The sequence below is a fragment of the Sodiomyces alcalophilus genome, assembly GCF_042370955.1.
Source record: "Sodiomyces alcalophilus JCM 7366 unplaced genomic scaffold ACRALscaffold_1, whole genome shotgun sequence".
Classification (NCBI taxonomy): domain Eukaryota; kingdom Fungi; phylum Ascomycota; class Sordariomycetes; order Glomerellales; family Plectosphaerellaceae; genus Sodiomyces; species Sodiomyces alcalophilus.
In genome coordinates this window covers 1,541,423-1,563,124 of record NW_027263532.1, presented here as the reverse complement: position 1 = coordinate 1,563,124, position 21,702 = coordinate 1,541,423, and the positions used below count along the sequence as shown (strand labels likewise).

The 21,702-nt window shown below is 54.8% G+C and overlaps 5 protein-coding genes and 1 non-coding gene across 6 annotated transcripts in view; 4 read left to right on the top strand and 2 right to left on the bottom strand.

Annotated features, from left to right (window-relative positions):
* The window catches only part of ACRALDRAFT_2023901 (uncharacterized protein), a gene marked incomplete at both ends in the record, with an annotated part of 2,523 nt that extends 2,066 nt beyond the window's left edge, over positions 1–457 (top strand). Inside the window, one exon of the mRNA XM_071020172.1 lies at positions 141–457. Coding sequence (XP_070878797.1) covers positions 141–457 — 317 coding nt within the window. The remainder of the gene's footprint in view (positions 1–140) is intronic.
* Positions 458–2,181: 1,724 nt separating this feature from the next.
* On the top strand, positions 2,182–4,625 carry ACRALDRAFT_1046853 (uncharacterized protein; the record flags this gene model as incomplete). The annotated part of the gene is made up of 5 exons (XM_071015471.1): positions 2,182–2,377; positions 2,521–2,738; positions 2,820–3,006; positions 3,105–4,201; positions 4,268–4,625. The coding sequence occupies 5 exons, from the start codon at positions 2,182–2,184 to the stop codon at positions 4,337–4,339; spliced, it is 1,770 nt and encodes a 589-aa protein (XP_070878796.1). The 3' UTR covers positions 4,340–4,625.
* Positions 4,626–6,079: 1,454 nt separating this feature from the next.
* Positions 6,080–10,824, bottom strand: ACRALDRAFT_1039061 (uncharacterized protein). The gene is made up of 3 exons (XM_071015120.1): positions 10,213–10,824; positions 7,026–9,847; positions 6,080–6,945 (listed from the first exon to the last, which is right to left on the bottom strand). Exons 1-3 carry the CDS (start codon positions 10,409–10,411, stop codon positions 6,541–6,543), a joined length of 3,426 nt encoding a protein of 1,141 aa, XP_070878795.1. The 5' UTR covers positions 10,412–10,824; the 3' UTR covers positions 6,080–6,540.
* A 1,351-nt stretch (positions 10,825–12,175) lies between these two features.
* On the top strand, positions 12,176–13,430 carry ACRALDRAFT_2095765 (uncharacterized protein; the record flags this gene model as incomplete). The annotated part of the gene is made up of 2 exons (XM_071022738.1): positions 12,176–12,410; positions 12,496–13,430. 2 exons carry the CDS (start codon positions 12,176–12,178, stop codon positions 13,428–13,430), a joined length of 1,170 nt encoding a protein of 389 aa, XP_070878794.1.
* Positions 13,431–14,445: 1,015 nt separating this feature from the next.
* ACRALDRAFT_1028159 (uncharacterized protein) lies at positions 14,446–16,680 on the bottom strand (the record flags this gene model as incomplete). The annotated part of the gene is made up of 2 exons (XM_071014837.1): positions 14,446–15,537; positions 15,622–16,680. 2 exons carry the CDS (start codon positions 16,678–16,680, stop codon positions 14,446–14,448), a joined length of 2,151 nt encoding a protein of 716 aa, XP_070878793.1.
* A 4,797-nt stretch (positions 16,681–21,477) lies between these two features.
* Positions 21,478–21,549, top strand: ACRALDRAFT_t66. The gene has a single exon. It is a non-coding gene; the product is annotated as a tRNA-Asp (tRNA).
* Positions 21,550–21,702: the final 153 nt, after the last annotated feature.

The following is a 21,702-nucleotide window of genomic DNA, read 5'->3' as shown; positions in this document are numbered from 1 at the left end:
ATAACCCCGGTACGTCTGCATTCCCCCCCCCCCCCCCCCCCCATTTTCCTTTTTTAAATTATAAATACATAGAAACATTGTGTATACTTCCTTTTTGATCCCCCCACAAGACACACTCTGACGACGGTTTATCGCTACAGTTATTGGAAGCGCACTTGGCCTCATCGCCCAAGAGCTCAGTGATCTCGGTATCGACTCGGATCAAATGGGCCTGGCTGACGCACCAGCGACGCCCCCGATGTCAGCTTTCGGTGTTCCTTTGGGGGGTTGCTTGGACATCTTCCCGTCAGCGCTGGCTACTGACGCGAACCCAACCTATACGTCGCCAGCAAATCTTCAACACCTCCCGTTTGTGGAAAGCTTTGGACCAGAGGCCTTTGCTATTGACCCTGTCGTTCTTCAGATGATGCCGTCTTTCGAGCCCCTGAGCGTGAGAATGGGCGGAGTAGATCACTAAGTAACCCATGCGGCGTCCTCTATTCAGAAACTGGGCCAGTTGTCCAACTCAACTTGCCCTCCCCACGCGACGATGTCCTCCTCCGTCCCGATCCGGGGATCTCTCTCTATCAATATTTAGTACTGCCGACTGGTTTTCCGACTAGGGATGGAACGTTCTTTGAGATTTGAGTTGAGACTGAACACCGAGAAGATGGGAATAGAGACCGGATCAGACGACATGCGAATACAACTACAGATTGAGTTTGAGTGCAACACTGTCAAGCACTGCCTTGGTCAAGAAGACTCTTTTAGGTGGACGGCAGGAAATGGGCACGAGGATATTCCACTTTTTTCGTTCTTCTCACCTTCTCATTCTTCGCTTCGAGGGTCCATAAGGTCCGGTGGCTAATATAAGGGAGGCTCGGAAGTTTTGTCCCTGCCGCCTACACATCAAGGGCACATAACTGTGTGCATCGGCTAGGGCGTTCTTCACCAAGGAGCCGAGGACCGTCGTCTTTCGGATAACGACAGTGGGACGCAACGCATTAGGCCAAACTGGTTCCATCTTTATCCACCACCATTTCTAATCGCTCCTACTTCATGGTACGCATGCATGCGCCGAGGGCATTGGGTTGCCGAAGGAAAGATGCAGGTGAATGACGGGTTGTCACACCCCCATCAAGCTGAAGGGCCAATGGTGATATCGATGGAGTGTGGGGAGCCAGGGGTTCGACAGGAGTCGCCTGGCTCCGCGGGTTGTCTTCCGAGTCTTCGGGTTGTCGGGTGTGGACACCCCAGACAGTCGGGGCCGCCAGTCGCAGAGGAGACGATGATATCTGATGCAACAAGGAAGCTGTTCGACGGTCACACCGGCGTCTCACATCAAGCACTCGGCGAAGAGCTACGATATAATGCGTCATTGCCTGGGACACAGGGGCGATGAAGGAAGAACAGATGTGATGGACGATGCTGATTACCACCCCTTGGCGAGAATGATGACCAGTTGACGATACTAACGAGCGAAGAAAGACTAACGGAAAGTTTAACGAGCTCGGATCCAGGACCAGCCGAGTACGAAAGCTTGGTTCTCTCTAAGCGAAGGGGGGGGGGGGGATTGCCATTCAGATCACCATGTGGGGCCATATACCTAGGGCCGTGTCACCAACCAGATTTTTAGTACCTATAGGTACAAGTTGAGGTCTCCCGAAGCCTTCGTCCATGGTGGGACATTGGAAACGTCGTGAATCCCGGCGTTTGTTACACCAGTACGACCACTGAAACATCACCCGGACGAAGAACCAGTGACCAACCCCGACATGATATACGAACATGTACCCTGAGATACCTGCACGAACCGCGCTTAGCCGACTGGATTTAGTAACCATCGAGACAAAAAAGGGGGAAACGGAGAAACGCACGAACAAAAAAGGGTAAGGTAACAACGAAAAGCCAAGGTCGCGAATCACGACGAAGCAAGTCAACAAAAGACCCGCCGACTCCAGGGCTTTGGGTTATCTGCTCTTTTTATTTAGGATACATCCAATCATCACAATCACAATCCCTGGAACTTCTCTCGCAGCTCTCCCACTCCCGACGACTCCAAGGACAGAGCCACTATATTCCAGTGTCTTGTGTAACACAGAGACTTTTCTCTTTGGATTTCTGTCTGACCTTATTTCTATTTTCCAATCGGCCGCAATGCTTCCTGAGGATTGATGAGCGCTTTTTCACTCCTCGGCCATCATGTTCCTGACGCATCCCTGGGCCCTCGTGGGCGTTGGCTTTGTCGCGCTGGCCTTTTACCTCTACCAGAGGCTCGAGTATGAGAGGCTTAGGCGATATGCCCAACTGCCTCAGGTCAAGCCATCCCTCTTCTGGGGTCACCTTGCGTGTCTTGGCGAGTATTTCAAGGCTGAGGGCGATGAGGCCATCGACTCGGGTACGCCTCTCCTCACTCGCGCCCTCACTTCCGCGCCCACTCATTCGCACGTTTGCATATATTCTTGTTCGCGTTGGAGAATGGAAAGCAAAGTGAGGGGAGCGATTGCTGACATTGAAACGGGGATGCCTTGACGCCTTTAGACCATGTGTTCTCTGCCATGATCAAGTCCATCGGCAACCCTGATGTCATGATCCTCGATGTTCGGCCCTTCAACCGGCCGCTCCTCATCATTCGCGATGCCGAAGTCGCCGAGCAGGTCTCCAAGCAGTCGAAAACGTGGCCTTATGGCATTCCCAAGAACAAGAGGATGGGCTTTCTCGGCCCTCTCATCGGACCTCAGTCCATCATCCTTACCACCGTATGGCTCTGTTCCCCCTCTGCCCTTCATGGTTCCCTATCGCTTCCAGAGACTGACAGGCATCGTGTCCCGCTCACACAGGGCCATAAATGGAAAGAGACCAGGAAGCGTTTCAATCCCGGCTTCGCACATCAGCATCTCATGTCCTTGTTGCCCATCATCCTGGACAAGACGGAGCCCTTCTTGGCCCATCTCCGTGGGTACGCAGACACCAATGAGGTTTTCAGTCTTGAACCTTTGTGTACCGGGATCACCTTCGATATCATTGGTACGTCATATACGTCGTGACCCAACGACAGGCTGACTGGCCTGGTTTCTACCCGACGATAATGAAACTGAATCAGAAATTTCCTTCTCTGCTTCTAGGTGCTGTCACGATGGGCTACGATGTCGGCGCCCAGCTGCCAGATGATCAGCAGACGGAGTTCATCAAACTGTACAGGAACCTCCTGTCTACTTACGAGAATGACGACGGTGGAACCCCGGACGTGATGCAGCCTCGGACCATCTGGACGCGCTACCGTAGAGCCAAACGCCTCGACGCTCACATGCGCGGGATCATACAGCAAAAATACGAGGAGATGAAAAAGCAGGGCAAGAAGGGCAGCCGCAGCGTGCTCGCCCTGCGTCTACAGGACGAAGGCGACGACCTCACCGACGACGTGGTCCGGGACACCATCGACCAGCTCAAGTCGTTCCTGTTCGCCGGCCACGACACCACGAGCATCCTCCTCCAGTGGGCGTTTTACGAGCTGTCGCGCACGCCGCGGGTGCTCCAGACGCTGCGCGCCGAGCTCGACGACCTGTTCGGGCCCGGCCCGGATGCCGACCCGGAAGCGGTCCGCCGCGCGTTCGAGACCCGCGGGGAGGAGCTCATGAGAAGGATGACGTACATGTCGGCCGTCATCAAGGAGATCCTGCGTCTCTACCCCCCGGCCGGCACGGCGCGGTACGTGCCGCCGGGCTCCAACTGGCAGCTCAGGCGAAGCGACGGTAGCAGCATCTTGCTCGACGGCGTCATCCTCTACAACTGCCACACCCTGATCCAGCGGGATGAGGGAGTCTACGGCCCCAGTGCGAACGACTTTATCCCGGAGCGATGGTTGGGTAACACGGACACGTGGATGGGCAAGGAGGAGGAGGGGGAAGAGTCGGCGGAGGAAGGGGCCCGGGATGGGACGGAAAAGGCCGACGGAGACGACCGAGAGAAGAAGGTGCCGGCGGCAGTGTCGTCTGGTGAGGGTCATTCGATCCCCGCTGCGGCGTGGCGACCATTTGAGCGGGGACCGCGAAACTGCATCGGGCAGGAGCTGGCTAACATCGAGGCCCGGGTTATCTTGGCCTGCGCGGTGCGCAAGTACGACTTTATCAAGGTGGGCGCGGGGGAGGCGAAGCTCGACTCGGAGGGGAATCCTCTGTTGAACGAGAAGGGTCAGCATGTTTCCGAGACGAACGTGTATACGGTAAGTCGGCGGCATTTTTCCCTTTGCAGTGGAGCTTTGACATTTAGGCTGACTGCGACCTTCCAGAGGCGGAGTATCACGGCTCGTCCTCACGATGGAATCGAAATGCGGGTCAAGTTACGGGAAAGGTGGTCATAGATCGGGGCGTTTATCACTCAGATTGCAGAGGACGGGGGAGTATATACATACCATGAGGGCGAGTACGTACTTGGTCAAAGTACTATGAAGTGGAATCCAGAACGCGAGGTCATCTATGCGAGGCAATCCGAGATAGGGAGAGCTTGAAAGTCTGCGCGAAAGTTTGCTTGTTCCATATTATCCGAGATATCGTTATCCATCCGGGATTAAATGAGGCAGAATGACCCCGCCAGCACCAGCATCAAAATCGTCAGCAGTCAACTGTCGGGTCTGTCAGAATGCAAGCAAAGCAGAAACCACCAAGATTATGGAGGCGGTGGGAGGAGGAAGAGATCCATGCTCGAGAAGAATTGGCCGACGGTGGGGGAACACGACAGTGGGCGACAGTTTTGATGCAAATGAAATTATCTCGTCCATATAGAAGGAACAAATCTCGCACAGTGGTTGCAGACTCTACGTGTCCTCGATCCATTGACTAGAGACGCTTTTGCGAAACTGGTCTCAGAATCGGGTATGTTGAGGAGGACGAAGGGAACGGTTTGGTAGCAACCCGAATCGGCGCATCGGATTAACGTTTCCCGATTCCCGTTGTGGCTGACATGTGGCTGTGAGCCGTTTCCGTTTATTCCCGGCACATCGTTTTGCGTCGGAATGTCATGTCAATGCAGGCGCGTGTCACTTCCCCACTCACCGACAGCGGCTCCAGATCTTGGCGCGGGAAGATCGGACCTTGTTGCAACGACATTGAATACCGTCTCTGCAATGTTTCGTCTTTAGAAAGATGAATGTGGTCTGAAGTAGCCATGGTCTGCCAATCGATGGGTAAACATCTGTCTGTGGTGATAAAATAGCAAACTGTAAGAAACGGTGTAGCTTTTGTTGGCTGATACTCGGAATGTAAGCGTTTCTATCTTTGTGATGAGTCGAGAAAGATGCAAAAAGAAAACGGAGAATCAGATGTTTATGATTACACGTCAAAAACTGGCATTATGTATGTTCAGTGTGATGTATATATGCAGCATATGATGTGCTATATCTTTTGTCCCTTGCTTGTAAAGTCTGGGATGGCAGCATATAGACACCGGCAGAGAATAGGATATAGGCCGGGTTTTATGCTATCAGAAGCAGGAGAATGGAGTCACGAAAGGAAAAATCCAGTTGGGGGCTTTGTGCCGCAAAGCTTGACCTTGATGGTGCATCACGAGCCATCAGACACAAAGCAAGAGTCTACAAGTGGTGAATGCCGGACGCCTAAACACCAAGATTCGCCACCACGAGCCTTTATACTGTGGTCAGTGACTCCTCATTGGGGGGGGGGGGGGGGGGGGCAGGGGCAAAGTGCCCAGCGGTGCCTCGCGGCCAGCAAGTAGGAAGGAGCAGCAGCAGCCACCTCCACGCAAGGACCTCACGAGCAACAGAGCCCCAACAGCCACCGGGAAGGGAAGGGGCCAAAGCTATATAACCAAACTCCGGTATACTCTTCCCAAGTCAAGCCGAAGGCGGTGCAGTGGAATGCATTCAGGTCAAACGGGTTGGCGGGTATGAGTTGGCCCGACGACCAAATCGAGAACCCCGACGACCGAATCGAGAAACCGACGACACTCTGCAGAGTTCGACAGTTCGAAACGCGCGCCGACCAAATAGATGTACATATCCAGGACTTTATACGGGTACCGATCGGTACCCCATAACGCACGACAGAGATGTAGGGGCACCCGCAAGGGTGTCCCGAACTCTTTTGTCGTTTGTGCCTAGCTTTTCTTTTGCCATTTCTACTTTTCTAATGAGATAAGTGGTTAGTAATGTTGTAGTATGAGGGTTAATGTAGTGGTTGATGATGAAAATAGTTGATCTTGATGGTCGACGGTTGACGGAACAGCGTTGATATGCATTGGCCAGGCACGACACCCGACCAACGGGACACTGACATGGAGGTATCGTCGAGGAGGCAAATACATAATCAAAGATAACGGTTCTGATTAAAGCAGATCCGCTATATGACATGTCACGATATATAAATGCCTCGACCTCCATGGCTATGTCTGTCCGACTATACGATAGCAATGCAGTAGAAATATCACGTAAAAAGACATGGATCTGCTCCGTTATACAACCTTGATGATGATGCTGCTTCCTTCAAGTCCCCACTGAGGGACAATAATTGACTCACATCACGCACGCATACTCGTGCAACCGCTGCTCTAACGGCCCACCGGCTTCGGGCTCCTATACACCCCATCGCGCCCCATGACATCAAACCTGGACACACCCATGATGTCCTCGGCGTACCCCGACAGGTAATACCCCACAACCACCACAAAGTACGAGAGGACCAGGATGCTGCCCTTGAAGTAGTTGCTCTTGCCCTCGCCGTACATGTAGCTGAGTAGGAAGACGCATAGAATGACCAGGATCATGTCCCATTGCGGAAACAGGAGTGTAAACATGTGCTGATCCAGGGACTCGTCGCCGCTGATATCGAGGGGATAGACGGCGGAAAAGAGGACCAGCGCGGGGATCTGCAGGAGACAGACTTGGAGGGCATACGCGGAGCCAATTTCCATCGAGAGGGCAATGTTGCCATTCATGGCGAACGAGATGGCGTTCTACGAGGCGCCGACAAGTTAGTTGCATGCAACACGCGCAATCAATACACAATACTCAAAGCCATCGGGGCGCAACGTACCAGGAATTCAGTAGTGTTCGGTACCAGGGCGAACAGCGTAATTCCCAAAAACTTCTCGTCAATGGCAAACCCATCCAGGACGACATCCACCGTGCTGACCAGGATCTCGGCCACAATGGCGTACATCAGGGTGGCCCCCAACAGTACGATCGAGCTCTTCAGCTTGCTCCAATTGGGCGCGTCATGCCCGTCCTGTCCGCCGGCGTGGGCCACAGCGGTCGCTTCTTGCTCGGTGGGCATCGTGCTGGCCCGCTGCGGCGGGCGAGGGGTCGCCGAGACCCGTCCGCCGCCGCCGCCGCCGACAGACAGCCGAGCGTCGCGCGCAGCGTACGTAGCCGCTGTGGCAGCAATTGCCGCTACCTCGCGAACCAGTTGGGTGCTGTCGGCGCGCGAGAGCCCCGGGAGATGCATTGTAGAAGATTTCACGGTCTCGCCGGCGCTGGTGCTGGCGTTGTCCTTGGGCGGCACTTGGTGCGGTGTAGCCGTGGCGCCGTTGGAGTCCGAGACGGGCGTACTCATCGCCGAACCCTGTCGTGTAATGTCCTCCGATCGGGATGCCAAGCCGACGTGCTTCTGTGTCTGACCAAGGATTCGCTTGTACAGATGCGAGTCGCGGATATCTGCGGATACCCCCGTGGCCTCGGCAGAGAAATGGGGGACGGATCGCCTGCGGGCACCCTGAGCTTGCACTGCGGGCTCCTCGTGCTTCTTCTCGTCGGCATCGGTGTTCCAGATGACGGCGGCATGGGTCCGCAGGGTGAACCACAGGCCCACGATGTAGGACAGGAAGAGCAGGCAGGCGCAGAAATAGCTGAACGGACGCACGGCCTCGAGGTAGAAACGATCGTCGAGTGTGGGCGCCTGGGAGAAATAGCAGCGTCGGCAGTCCGTACCGTCGGCGCCACCGCCTGGCGCCGAGACGACGTCGCCGCTTCCATAGTCGACGCAGTCGAGACAGTTCAGTTCGTGCGAGCCGTAGACCTGGTAGAACAGCGTCGGGCCAAAGGCGCCAATGACGGCAAAGAGCAGCATGGTCGAAGTAACGCCGGCCGAGCGGGCGTTGAACCGCTGCGTCTTGCGTTTGATGGCGCCAAAGCACATGGAGAGTCCGGGGAGGAAAAGGATGCCGGTGAAGATGCTTCCCACGATACTCCCCTCCACCAGCTGGCCCTTGCCCTGCTTGAGGGCCTCGCAGTAGAGGAACACCTCGACAATGGTGGAGAAGAAGGCATTGACGGCGGCGCCCATGCCCATCGACGACTGAGCAGAAATGGAAGCCACGGCCTGGCCGATGAAGTAGGCCAAGGGAATAATCGACAGGAGGCCCATGACGAAGAGGAAGGCCGGCGAGGTGAGGGACGATTCGACCTCGAGCACGCCATGAAGAACGATCCAGTCAAAGATGACAAAGAAGACGACACCCATGAGGTTGATGAGGAAGATGTTGGTTCCGTCGACGGTGTACTTCCAGTAGCGGCTGCCGACGGCGCGGTACGTGCAGAGCAGGATGGACGAGTGCTGGGCGCCCGAGAGGCGAGCGGCGTTGATATCCGACTCGAAGGACAGGGCCAGAGGGTGACGGCGGAGATGGTCAAAGAGCAACATTGTCGTCTTGCCCATGGGGATGGTGAAGACGAGGAACCAGCAGATGAGCGACACGATGACCAGTGACGGGGTCAGAAAGGCGTAGAAGACGGAGAAGAAGACGACGCGGCCAATGTTCCACTCGCCGCGGCCAAAGAGGCGCCTCTTGAGCCTCGGCGGCGTCTCGCTGCGCTCGCCACGTCGCGTCCGTCCCAGAAGACTATCAGTCTCGTCCGGGACCGAATCGATGCTCCTGCGCGAACGACCAACGATGGAGCGGGTCCGGTCGGGGCCGAAGAAGAGACGTCCGTATTCGAGGTCCCCGCTCTGCCACTGCTCGTACTCGGAAATGCTTCGACCCTCGCCCAGGTCTTCGTCGAGGTAGGCCTCGTCCTGCTCCAGCCGGACGAACTTGCCGAAGGGGTAGAAGAGGTACCCGGCGAGACCCCACAGGACGCGGCCGTAGGCCCTGCCGCTGGGGGTGGCGGCGAAGAAGAAGCAGACCAGGGCGCCGAGAGCAGAGAAGGCGGCCATCCACCAGCCGAAGAGGAGAGTCCAGAGCAGGTTGAAGAAGAGGAGCCATTTGCTCACTTTGCCGCCCGGGGTGGAATGGATATCGCCCTCGGCCGTGATTTGCACGGACCGGTCCTTCTTGTACAGTGCAGGTTTCCATAGCCGTATACCAAAAGGATGGGTCTGGTTGATGGCCTGTTGGCGGTCCTTGAGAGTGAAACTTTCGGCGTCGCTTATGTCACCGTCGTCACCATGGTCCTCAAAGTCTTGCTCGGGCACATGGTCGTCCAAGCCGTCGTCGGCGAGATCCTGGAGGTTTCCATCGGCTGAGAGAGCAGCGCCCTCCAAGGCGTCGTCATCATCGAGTACGCTACGATGGGAGTGGGCGCGGGAAAGGGTGCTGGCCAGACCGGGTCTCCTACGTGAACCCTGCTGCTGCTGCTGCTGTAGTTGTTCGCGTTGACGCTCGGCAGCGGCATCCGCCTCGACCTCGGAGATGTCATCTTCGGTAGAGAAGACCTCGCCGCGGTGGGGGGCGGTTGGATTGGTCGGACGGCGGTGATGGTGAGGCATTGCAGATTTTCTTGTTGATCGGGAGGACTTGACGCGTTCGGCGCCTAGGAGGGGGGATCGAGACGGCAGCGAGGAGCGAGACCCAGAAAGGTCGTGGACCTGGGGGTCGTCGAGGTGTTGTTGCGTCGGAGTCTGGCTAGTTTGTATGGATCCTGGTTCGGAAAACACGGAGATGCTGTTAGCAGGTGCTCGTGGTCATCGGATTCGACCTGCCGCAGGGTTGGACCCGACTCAAAACAGTGTAGAGGACGGGGAGAAGAAGAAGCAAAAGTATGAAGAATGACGACTGGGAAAATAAAAGGCTCGGAGAAATTAAAATAGGTAAAGAAAGGGGTCGGTAGGGAGAGGTGGAGGACGTAAGAGGGGAGCGATACATAAATTCACGTAACGCATAGGCGTAGCCAAGGCTGGGCGCCAACCATGGATGACGAAGCATACACTGCAGACCAAGACAAAAACAGCAAAGGGGCAAGAAACGAGAAGGGACATCGAAGCGAAGAAAGGAGAACAGGCATACCGTAAGGGGCCGTGTCAGGGCATCTCCTAACAGTATCGGTGGACTGGAACGACTCGAAGCTCTCGGACAAGCCGTGTTCGGGGGCAGCGGACGCGTCGAGCCTCGGACGGCGGCTGGCGTCGGTTGGGTCGAGGGGTTCGCGGAGGGACTCTCGGGATGGATGGGCAGAAGACCGACGAGAAGAATGTGAGGGAGCCATGACAGACCACGCGGGACGCGGTGGTCTTGTCCGAAATGATGCGCGGTTGGTTACCGTCACGCGCAGCAGGTCGGAAAATACAGGTGATACGAGGTGTTAATTAGTAGCGCGTCAAAGGGCGCGAGGCGTGGAACGGAAAGCGATGAGAGTGATTGTAATATTAAATAAGTGGTCGACGTAGTAGCCGTTCGGTATTTGCGTGAAGGGAAATGAACAATGCGATGCGATGTCGAGTCTAGGAAGATTTCGTATATCGGCCTCAACTGTATCTCGTCTGTTGCTGGTTACGCTGGCCAGGCCAGGGGCAGAACAAATGCGAAATCGCACCACGGTGCTGTGCGACGATGGGCAATGGGTGCACGAATGCTTTTTTCTCGGTATATTTGGAGACTGGACGGCTCGCGGGATTGCTGTCAGTCTGGTAGCTCTTGGTGTTTTCCCATCGTCGAGTCGTCGACTGGCGGCGTCAACGGGAGAAGAAGAAAGAAAAAAGGTCAGAAGAACAGGGGAGAAGAAATGGGGAACGACAAGGATGGCTCGGATTGAAGGCGCCCAGGGATGCCGGCACACTCGCGATAAGAGAAAAGGCGGGGGAGGAGATGAAGCCGTCGAGGAAAGGGTGACACAACGCTAAGACCGCAGAGTCACATCGTGTATAGTAGGTACAACTACCCCACGATAGCACCTGCCTCGTGCGCCGTACGAAGTAGTGTACTTAATTAGTGGTATGTACCTATCTAATTACCCATGTCTACGAATACACGTGAGATCAACAACATGGTGACCTGGGCGACCGGCGACTGGGACAGACGAGTTAAACTCGTCTTCGATATAACGGTGAATATGATGATGGCTTTTGCTCAGAAACAACGACGCATATGATTCGCGATTTCCGAGACTGTTCAGCGTCGCTACCCTCTAGCCCGCTATCACTCCCTCCCATACCATAGCTTGCTTAGACACAGACGTAAGATAAAAGCGAGAGCCCGTCCGTGCTTCGTTTCTAGCAATGCGAAGGTGTAAGAAAGATTCGCGGACCAGTCATTCTACATCGAAGAGAAAGGTAGGATCACTCGATCAGGTACCTGGCCACACCAGATTCGACTTGGCGCAGCCCCGCGCGGTATGCAGACGAACAATGACCAATTGCTACTCTAGAGTATGAGCGAATACTGTAGATATACGTGGTAGAGATAGTAGGTGATGAGAGGATCGAGTTGCGTAATTCTTGATAGTATCAACACTTTTCATGTAGTGTACTTCGTACTTCGTATGTACCGTATCTGTTCAGCATCCACAGTGGCGTCACCTGACACATTCCATCGCAACGCCCACTGCGATTGGTACAGACGCCGCCTTACAGGTTTCGGCTCCACTCCAGCTGTCTTCGATAAGGAGCTTGGACCCATCACCTCGGAACATATATCATCCGCTTCAAATCACGTGCCTCCAACCGCCTCCGGGAGAACGCGTCGCCGATGCTTGCCTGGCAAACTGATGAGTTGAACGTCCAACAAAGCCATCATCGTCACATAACTCAGCCTTACTGGCCAGCGACACTACTATTCAACCTTGATTTCCCCCCGCGAAACTCGACTCTCCTATCCTTCCGACGCCCCACGACTAAATCCAAACTGTATTGGACCACCGATTCTCGACCTACAAGTTATTTTAAAGACATCCACTCCGAACCACCTACCCTGCAACTGGCCTGCCGCTCGTCTTTTCCATCTCCTCTCCAGGCCCACCGGGCAGACCGTCAAGATGGCCCTCGATAGCTATTACCAGAACAAGATTGAGGCGATGAAGCTGGAGATCCTCAAGGGTCAAGCTGTCCTCCGTCGTCTCGAGGCCCAAAGAAATGATTACAACTCCAGGGTTCGGTTACTGCGGGAGGAGCTCGGTCTGCTACAACAACCGGGATCCTATGTCGGTGAGGTTGTGAAGGTCATGGGCACAAAGAAGGTCCTCGTCAAAGTGCATCCGGAAGGCAAATATGGTATGTTGGCCGTCGCCTCCCAGCCGTCCAGCAATGTATCGCTCTGCAGACCACCCGCTAACATGACTTTTCCCCCCCTCCCCAGTTGTCGACGTTGCAGACAGCGTGGACGTCGCCAAACTCACCGTCGGAAAACGTGTCACCCTACTATCCGATTCATACAAGCTCGAAAAAATCCTCCCATCCTCGGTCGACCCTCTCGTCTCTCTCATGATGGTCGAAAAGGTTCCCGATAGTACCTACGATATGATCGGCGGTCTCGACCAGCAAATCAAGGAAATCAAGGAGGTCATCGAGCTCGGCCTCAAGCACCCGGAACTCTTCGAATCCCTCGGCATCGCCCAGCCCAAGGGCGTGCTCCTCTACGGGCCCCCCGGCACAGGCAAGACCCTGCTCGCCCGCGCCGTCGCCCACCACACCGACTGCAAGTTCATCCGCGTCTCGGGCTCCGAGCTCGTGCAAAAGTACATCGGCGAGGGCTCCCGCATGGTGCGCGAGCTCTTCGTCATGGCCCGCGAGCACGCCCCCTCCATCATCTTCATGGACGAGATCGACTCCATCGGCTCCTCCCGCGTCGAGGGCTCCTCCGGCGGCGACTCGGAGGTCCAGCGCACCATGCTCGAGCTCCTCAACCAGCTCGACGGCTTCGAGCCCACCAAGAACATCAAGGTCATCATGGCCACCAACCGCCTCGACATCCTCGACCCGGCCCTCCTCCGCCCCGGCCGCATCGACCGCAAGATCGAGTTCCCTCCCCCGAGCGTCGAGGCCCGCGCAGACATCCTCCGCATCCACTCCCGCAAGATGAACCTCACCCGCGGCATCAACCTCACCAAGATTGCCGAGAAGATGAACGGCTGCTCCGGCGCCGAGCTCAAGGGCGTCTGCACCGAGGCCGGCATGTACGCCCTCCGCGAGCGTCGCGTCCACGTCACCCAGGAGGACTTTGAGCTTGCCACCGCCAAGATTCTCAACAAGCACGACGACAAGGAGGTTTCCCTTGGCAAGCTCTGGAAGTAGACAGACGGAAAAAAAAGGGAGAGGAATCACAAGTCACTGGTGGGTCGGGGTGGCGGAAGAAAAGGCAAAACGAAAGCAAAGCGTGCGACAAATGTTGGCCCTCGGCACGAATCGCAAAGGAAGAAGATTGTCCGTTTGCTAGCAACACGGTGGGAAGAGGTCTGGCCTGGAGTGGAAGCGTTTCCAGAATGCAGCAGGCGTTGGGGCAAAGGAGCAGTCAGCTTCGGGCGAGCCTTTTTTATTAGGGAAGTGCTCTCTGGTGCCTCTGCTTGTACGGTTATTGTAATTGTACCACCGATTCATAGAGCATGAACAGTCGCCCTTCGAATGAAGAAACACGTCCATGTCTCTCTTTACCGACTGCTGCTACGCTCATGTCAATGACAATCCTGCCTGGTTCTCTACCCGAAGGCAATACAAGCAGAACGCTTTTCTCATGGCAAACTTGATCATAGGGAGGAGCCGATCCCTACTCTGTCGCGAGTTCAACGAGAAGACAATGAAGCATCTCCAACCGATCGTGGACCATTTCACTGTTCTTCCGTAATCATGAAGGTGAGCATTATCGTACAAATAATAAAACCAGACCAGAACGAAAACCAAAGCCACAAGTCCATCTCCAATTGGAGCCAGCGCCGTCTACACCAGCCTGTCTGTATGGAGAAGAAGTCAGGTTTCTATCATCAACGCTCCATAAGTATGCCAAGACAGCTGAAAGCGCCCCAGCCAAAACGCCACCCCATGCAAAAGATTCCAAGGCTTTTCCCATCCCCTCGTGTAATGGTATTCGGTTTCCCCTACCATTCATTATTCTTCTTTTGACTTTCCCAATACCGTCCAGGCTCCCAAATGCAGGACGGATGCCGAGTTATTATGCCATGGTCTTAAGAAAGCCGCGCTATGATTTTTTTCCCCGCTCTTGCGCATATGCTGGAAAGAAAAGAAAAAAAAGAAAAGAAAAGAAAAGAAAAGAAAAGAAGCCTGCACACTGCCTGTCCCGTTGCAAACAGCAAAGCTACACCTCCCGTCCAAGCTGCAGGCTTCCGCTCCGAGCTCTTCCCTTGGCGTTGCCCGAACCAGCGTTGTGCCTGTCGTTCGCCCGCGCGATGTGTTCGAGGACCGTTTCGTAGCACAGCACGAACTGGCGGAGAGTCTGCACCATGCTGAGACGTTGGCCGCGGAAGTCCTCGACCGTCTTGGCGATCAGGTCCACCGTGTCGTCGCCGATCCACGTCGTGTCGAGGGGCGGCTCTTCCCACGAGCTGCGAAGGCTGTCGAGGGTGCTCATCCGCCGGAGCGTCGGTGAAGTGGAACCATCGGCCCTCGCCTGCGCCGGCCGAGGGGAGATGGGCTCTTCCACCTCGCGCTCCCCGCTCATCTTGAGGTCGCCATCCGAGTCCCGTTTCTTGACCGGCTTCAGTGTCGTCCGCGCCAGGCGCTGCCTCTTGAGCATGTCAATCACACTGTCTACGGTACAGAACGTCCCCGTGCGCCCGCACCCGGCAGAGCAATGCACCAACATGGGCCTGGCTCGCAAGTCGTTTTCCGGCTCTTCGTGGAACGAGGCCGCGATTGCCTCCGCGTACGAGCCCGAGGCGGCGATGGATGGCGTGTCCACGGGTAGCGCGGCCCGCTGCATGACATTCGCCACCTCGACGAGCGCGAGGAGGTGGGACGGCTGGGCCGGAGTCCCAAAGTCCGGCCAAGACGGGTAGTGTACATGGGTGATTTCGCGAATCGGCGCAAATGGGTGCGCGGCATGAGACAGGGCGAACTTGCGAATGATGACGTAGGACGATTCGCTTTGGCTGGACGTCGGCGGTGGAGCGGCCGTTGTCGCGCCTCCGAGAGTCGTTGTTGTGTTGGCACGCCTCCTCCCGGCCTCAGAGCCCGCGGTGGACGATGAGCCCATCGACGAGGAGTGCGATGGGGATCGATGTTTATCGTAGTCGAGAGACACCTTCTTCTCCAAAAGCGGCCTCAGCTGGACGGGGCCAAATTCATTCGACTTCCAGTACGGGTGGCACTTGAGTTGCCCTCCTTCCGATTCGGCAGTCAACATGACAATCACCCGCACATCATGATCCCATATGACAGACCAGAAATCCTGCATTCGTTAGCTTGGCATGTTCCTATGAAGTTGCATTGCATTGCATTGCATGAAGCGTCAAAAGGGGCATTCGTGCTTTACCTCAAATGTAGCTGGCAGCGGCCCTTGCGAAGCGATGTATCGCTTGTTGCTCCCTGACGCCTTGATGTGGCTCGCATTGACATAGTCGCCAGACCCAGACGGGCGTCCCTGCAGCTTTACCCGGGAATGGTCAAAAGGCAGGATGTCCTTGTAGCGATTCTTGGCACCCTGTTCGATGCCCGACAGCTGAACGGCGGGGATCGAATCTTCGGGATTAGATTGAGGACTGAAAGTCGAATATGCTTTCTTCATGCGCTCTTGCTCGTCCCTCTCGATGTTCAAAAACCGGTCCGACACTTTCTTGCCCCGGTCCGCCTCTGTGGATGCTTCCCGCAGCCACTGGGGCAGGGTGGGGGAGTCTATACCCCGGGGCCGCGCAACGTCAAGTTGTCCAACCCCGTCGGCCAAGTCCATGTTCTGTCGAATGTTAGAGAAGAATGGATTCGGGCTACTCGATGCGGTCGGCAGCATGACGCCACCCATGATCGGAGGGATCCCAAGACGGCTGCTGTCTAGCCCAGGGCCGAACGATTGACGACTTCCCGAGCCGGCCGCAGGACCCTCATCAACAAGTTCGGGGAACTTTTCGTGAAAGGCATTGAAGCCACCACACAGGATGAAAGTACCCCCCTTATACCCCTCGTTGGTGAATTTCTTGACCATGTTCATGCACGCCACAGCGTCTCGCCCGTCAGCGGAATGAGCGTCGTAGACGATCAGATTTTTCGTCGAGTCCCACTGGGAGAATCGCTTCTTGTCGGCTGGGTTTTGAAATGTCTGCTGCAGTTTATCAAGGTTGAAGGTCGCACGCTTCAGGAGCGTAGTCGGCGTGCACAGATTAAGAGCCCCCTTGACGCGCGCCTGGAAGTATTGTTGAGACACTCGCAAGTCGAGAATGAGCAGCTCAGAATCCGACTCGGACTCCTCAATCATCTGTTTCACTTGACTTGCCGGGATTAAAGGAATACCTTCGACGCGGCCGGTGCGAGGAGTTTCGGCTTTCTGATGGGACGGAATTCGCAGATTCGATGACAGCAAGTTGGCTTTGGTCGGCGGCATCGACATGTAGCGTCGTTGGTCTGTGCCCTTCAACGGCAAGGTAATTTTCTCACGCGGCGCTTCATGTGGTGTGATGGAACTGAATCCCGGAAAATGAGGTATCGGAGGGGGAACTTGAGGCGAACCGGCAACATTCTGCTTCGACTCTGACGGGACGTAGGCCGATTCAAGGCCACTGTCCCGGTCGACATCCATTCGACTTGTCAAGGGTTCTTTCGCCGCGTGTTGAGATGTGAGGTGGGCCGAGACATCGCTGGAATGGGTGTGCCATCGCTGACGAGGCCGTGGTCGGGCCATGGGAACCTCGGGGGTCATGACGCCAAAGTGAGAGGTCGACAGCGCAAAGCTCTCTCCTCGATTGGCATCGACTTGCCTCTTGAAGGCCTCATAGTCCGGGTGCCCGCTGACTGGCACGGGATTGGGGATCGCGGTGGCGAGGGACCTGATGGATGATGAACGGGGACTCCAGCTATCTCGCGACATCAGGGGCGAGGCCCTCGAGCCCATCGAATCCGCCGACGTTTCGGGGACGAGACCAAAGTAGCTCGGACTGGGCTCCCGCGCCGGAGGTGTCATTGCCGGGGAATGCTTCGGGGGCAGCGGTGGGTGAGCCTGGCCAACAGAGTACGGCGGAGCCAGGGGTGTAGTCGGCTTGGAACCTCTCGTGTATGAGCTGGATCTTGAATGTGACCTCCCACGCGAGGCAAACGCGTCGGGAGACGGTCTCGCCGCGTGTGGAGTGATGTTGATGGTATAATGGACGGGCGTCCGGTCGCCCATCCTCGAGTCTCCCGTCGTCCCAGAGTCACTCATCCTCGAGTCGATCACGGCTGGAACAGAAAGCGGTTGTTGTGACTTGGCGATGATTATATTTCCGAGAGCTTCAGATTTGACTGGTAATGCAATCGATTCCCCATGGTCGATGTGGCGATTCATGGCCAGATGGCGTAGGTGATGGTGCAAACGAGAAGAACCGTACCAGGGAGGGACGGACTATGTACGTTGTAATTAGTGTAGAATGTAGAAGTATTCGTAAAAAGAATCGAGTCGACTGACTAGCCTAAGATGTGGATAGGCGATACGGAGTCAGTTGGGTAAATATTACTTCGTACTATGCGACGACGAGTATGGCGGCAACAACAGCGGAAACCGGCCCTGTTCGAAGTACTTCGTAACTCGACTACCCCCGATTGTTGATGCGTGCTGGGAGTAATGTACAGTGTTCTTGTACCTCCGGTTAGTAATGTGCCTAGACTATGGGTGGATTTGTTGGTTTGTGGGTTTGTGGATGGGTGGGAAGGTACATATGCTAAAAAAAGGGGGGTGGGGGGGGGGGAAGCGGGAATAACAGAACGTCACAATCAAAGAGAGCGGATGAAGAGGAAGAGGTTGAGATGAGGGGGGTGGTCACACGAAATGAAGCGGTGGAAAGTGACTCTGGAAAAAGTGCAGGGCAATGGCGTACATCTGTGGGCTAGTGCAGGGCAGATTCAAGGTATGGCTGCAAGGAACAGCCGGGAGTCGGGATCGGGCAAGTCGAGGAAGGCAAGTGGAGTGACGCCAAATCTGAAAAGAGGTGATGATATTCCATGAGGTTCGCGGCGTGGGTGTTGGGGATGGAAACGACCGACCGATCGACTTGACCTTGTATAGAGAACAAGCGGCAACGCTGGTTTGCCTAGATTGGAAAGGTAAGGGGTAAAGGGAAAGGTTTGGCTAGCGTGTTCGGAGGCAGTGGACGGATCGGATCTGGCTTCTCACCATTGACAGACGGCACCGCGTTGGTTGCCCTGTAGTGTAGTGTAGATGACACGACGGAGTGCTTGGCGAGGTCAAAGTCGGATGGGGTCGAATCGAATGGACGGAGTGTCAAAGAGCTTCTCTCTCAGTATATTGTCGCGGGTCTGGTCTCGACCTAGAGATAGGATGTTGGATGGAGAAGCTGGGGAAGACCAATGGAGTCTATGTACGAGGCGAGGGTGGTGAGTAGCCCCCAGAAGCGATAGGATAAAGAAGGGCAGCAGCCCCTGGTAGAAAGGAGTGTACTTCGTAGGTAGACTCGTGGCTCGGCTCAGAAAGGCTAAAGTACGTGCAACGTACGTATGTACTCGTGAATGGATCTTACAAAGTACCGAGTATAATCGCAGTACCTTTACGTTGTAGGTGTGATGAAGAGCGCCTCGAACTTCGAATCCTACATTGGGGGGAAAGTGGGAGGTCGATATTCTCTGTAATGTACCTTGCTCCGAATTTAGGGTCCACGATAACGCACGGATCCCATGTCGTCATCAGACGCTTGACCCACATATCCCAGACACCCGGCTTGGCCAACTAAAGGTGTGTGTACGAGGTACAAACGTGTACGTTGTACCTAATATGTTCTGTTATTTCTTGGCACATGGGGAAGTCGCTCGTGCATAAATGAAACCTGGAATCTGGGATTTATATAGAAGAAAGAAGAACTGAGCGAACATACGAAGTACACCGAAAGCAGTCGCATTATGAACTATTGTATCATTCCAGCAAATTCAGTGCATCGCAGAGCGACAGGAGAAAGGATTACAGTCCTGGTAGTTACCTCGTGGAATCAATCCCATTAGGCCAGGATGTGTGTAGTACCGCCGTACCTGTGCAGTGACCACATAGGTACCAAGGTAACCATGACGTAGCCCCATTTTTTAACCTTGAGGGTAACGTAACGGCAACGCCCACACGCTGTCCTTCCAGATAACATGAAAATCTCGCCTCGCCGTTCCGAGGACGCTCGAGATTCCAAATACTCGGGCGATCTCTTTTCGCACTTTCTTACGTTTTGTACTTCGTACGTCCATGATCCATGTGCCCAAACGCGACAGGGCAGCCCCTTTGAATTTTATCGCAACACTTTTTTCTTTTTTGTTTTGGCCTGCCGGAGTAACAGAATCCGGGGGGTGTTTTGCCCCACTATGCATCTCGGTAAGGTAAGCCCAGCGAATTGGTACAACGTACGTACCAGGTAGTACAGTCAAGTAGGGAGGGCACTTAGCAAAATGTCCAACAAGTTCAAGGTCATCATACTTTGAAAGTCTTGAAGACCTATGCGGAACGTGCTAGTTATTCCCCAAAGGTTTCGAAGCAGGTGATCCCTTGAGATTTTCCCAGAACCTTTGCGCAGCCACTGCATTTTGAACGTGTACAACGTAGGTACATGCCATGCACACAGTCATCCCCGCCAAGAAGTCGCCCCGCCCCTGCAATGCGTGCTTCACCGCCAAACCACTTTGTACGAAGTAGTGTAAGGAATTCGCATCATCCCGCAACTGTCAAAACTAAGGCCTGGGTTCTTTCCGACCGACCCCTTAAACTCGTCGAACCTCTCCCGTGTCATGCGACGAAGCGGCGGGATATTCCATGCAAGTCTCAATATCGAGTTTACCAATCACCCTCACTGCTCATGGAACGATTCGACTCACCACTACCGAGTGAGGTATTCGTACGAGTGCAATGTAGGAATACGTCGAACATACTGACAACGTTATTGCACTTTACCTTGTTCCAACGTACGTTGTACCTTGTACCTCATGTCGGATAGGTATCCGCCCATCATCCCTTCAGCCTATCCGTGTTCTGGATCGCTTTAGAACACCCGATCGACGCTCGTCTCACCGAGTGCGGGAGCTGCCCCTTGGCGGTGATGAATGGGTGGCCCTGCTACTCCCGTAGTGGTAAATATGTACGTTGTACACTCCCCAATTCTCCATTTAAGCGGCCCATTGCCGTTGACCAACCCTTTTTAGTGCCGCTTTGGGTGGGTGGACCAAGTGGAAAATCACCCCATTTTGTCGTCATGGGCTTCGCTTCGAGTGCTACGTATGCATGCTATACACACGTAGATTAGATGATATGCACGCACTCCGAATGTATGTTCTGAGACATCCTACCGACCGGCAATTACCTTGCAGTACGGACTTTTGCTTTTATTTTTCGTTGTAGTGTATATTACATTCGTACTCAGTACAGTGGACTTTTTTGCTACAGCCCTTCAATCATTGAAACGTCATCCGATGAGCCGCTGGTGTACACGCGCATATCCCTTTTTTTTTTTTTTTTTTTTTTTTTGGAGCTAAACAAATTCTCCTGCTTCTCGGCTTGCAGACAAGCTAATAACCACCAGACGTTTGTTAGTTACCCAGGCCATTATTGATTCCGCGGTTAGAGGACTGGATTTGACCACTCGTTCTTTTGTAGACAACTTCTGCCTGAGCGAAATTGTTTCGCTCGTGACCCTCCTGAAACCCCTCATCCTCTGCCATGGCATTGTGCCGAAGTCCGGTGAAAGCAGGACGGCTGGCGCGCAGAAACCAAACCTGGGACACACACCGCGGCGATCTAGAACTGGTCCAGGGGGCTAGGCACTGCACACTTGGTCGTCGCCAAGCCAGTTTCTGACACGGGTTGGAAGGGGCTTGTGCCGCCTCCCCGCCTCCCCGCCAACCACTCGACTACTTGGCGCTCATGTGTGCTGAAAATGCCTTCTAATTGTGGTAGGTATGGCAGATCATCTTACGTCCGTAGGTATGTAGACCGTTAGCCGCCCGCACGTACATTCTATGGTTGTAGGCCAAGAAGATCTGTCGCGCGTATCGGAGTGTGATACGTAATACTGAGTACGTACGAAGTATGTTCAAGCCCAAAGGAGGTCGAAACCATTTCGCATACCGGTGGGCAAAAGGACCCGATTTTTATGCTGCAGCCGCCGCTTGCTTCTTGTGGCAATCTGCCTCGAAGCTCCACCACCAAAAAAGGCAACAAGCAGCATCTCCGATCGTATAGTGGCTAGTATGCCAGCTTGTCACGCTGGAGACCGGGGTTCAATTCCCCGTCGGAGAGATTCTTTTTTGCTTCTTTCTTCATTTTTGTCTGGCCCATTTTTTTCCCACATGGAGGAGAGGATGCCCACGATGCTACGGTAGTGAGTGGAAAAAAACCACCCTTGATACTCGGTGGAAGAGGGTTTATCAGCTTCTATCCTCTGTCTGCTTG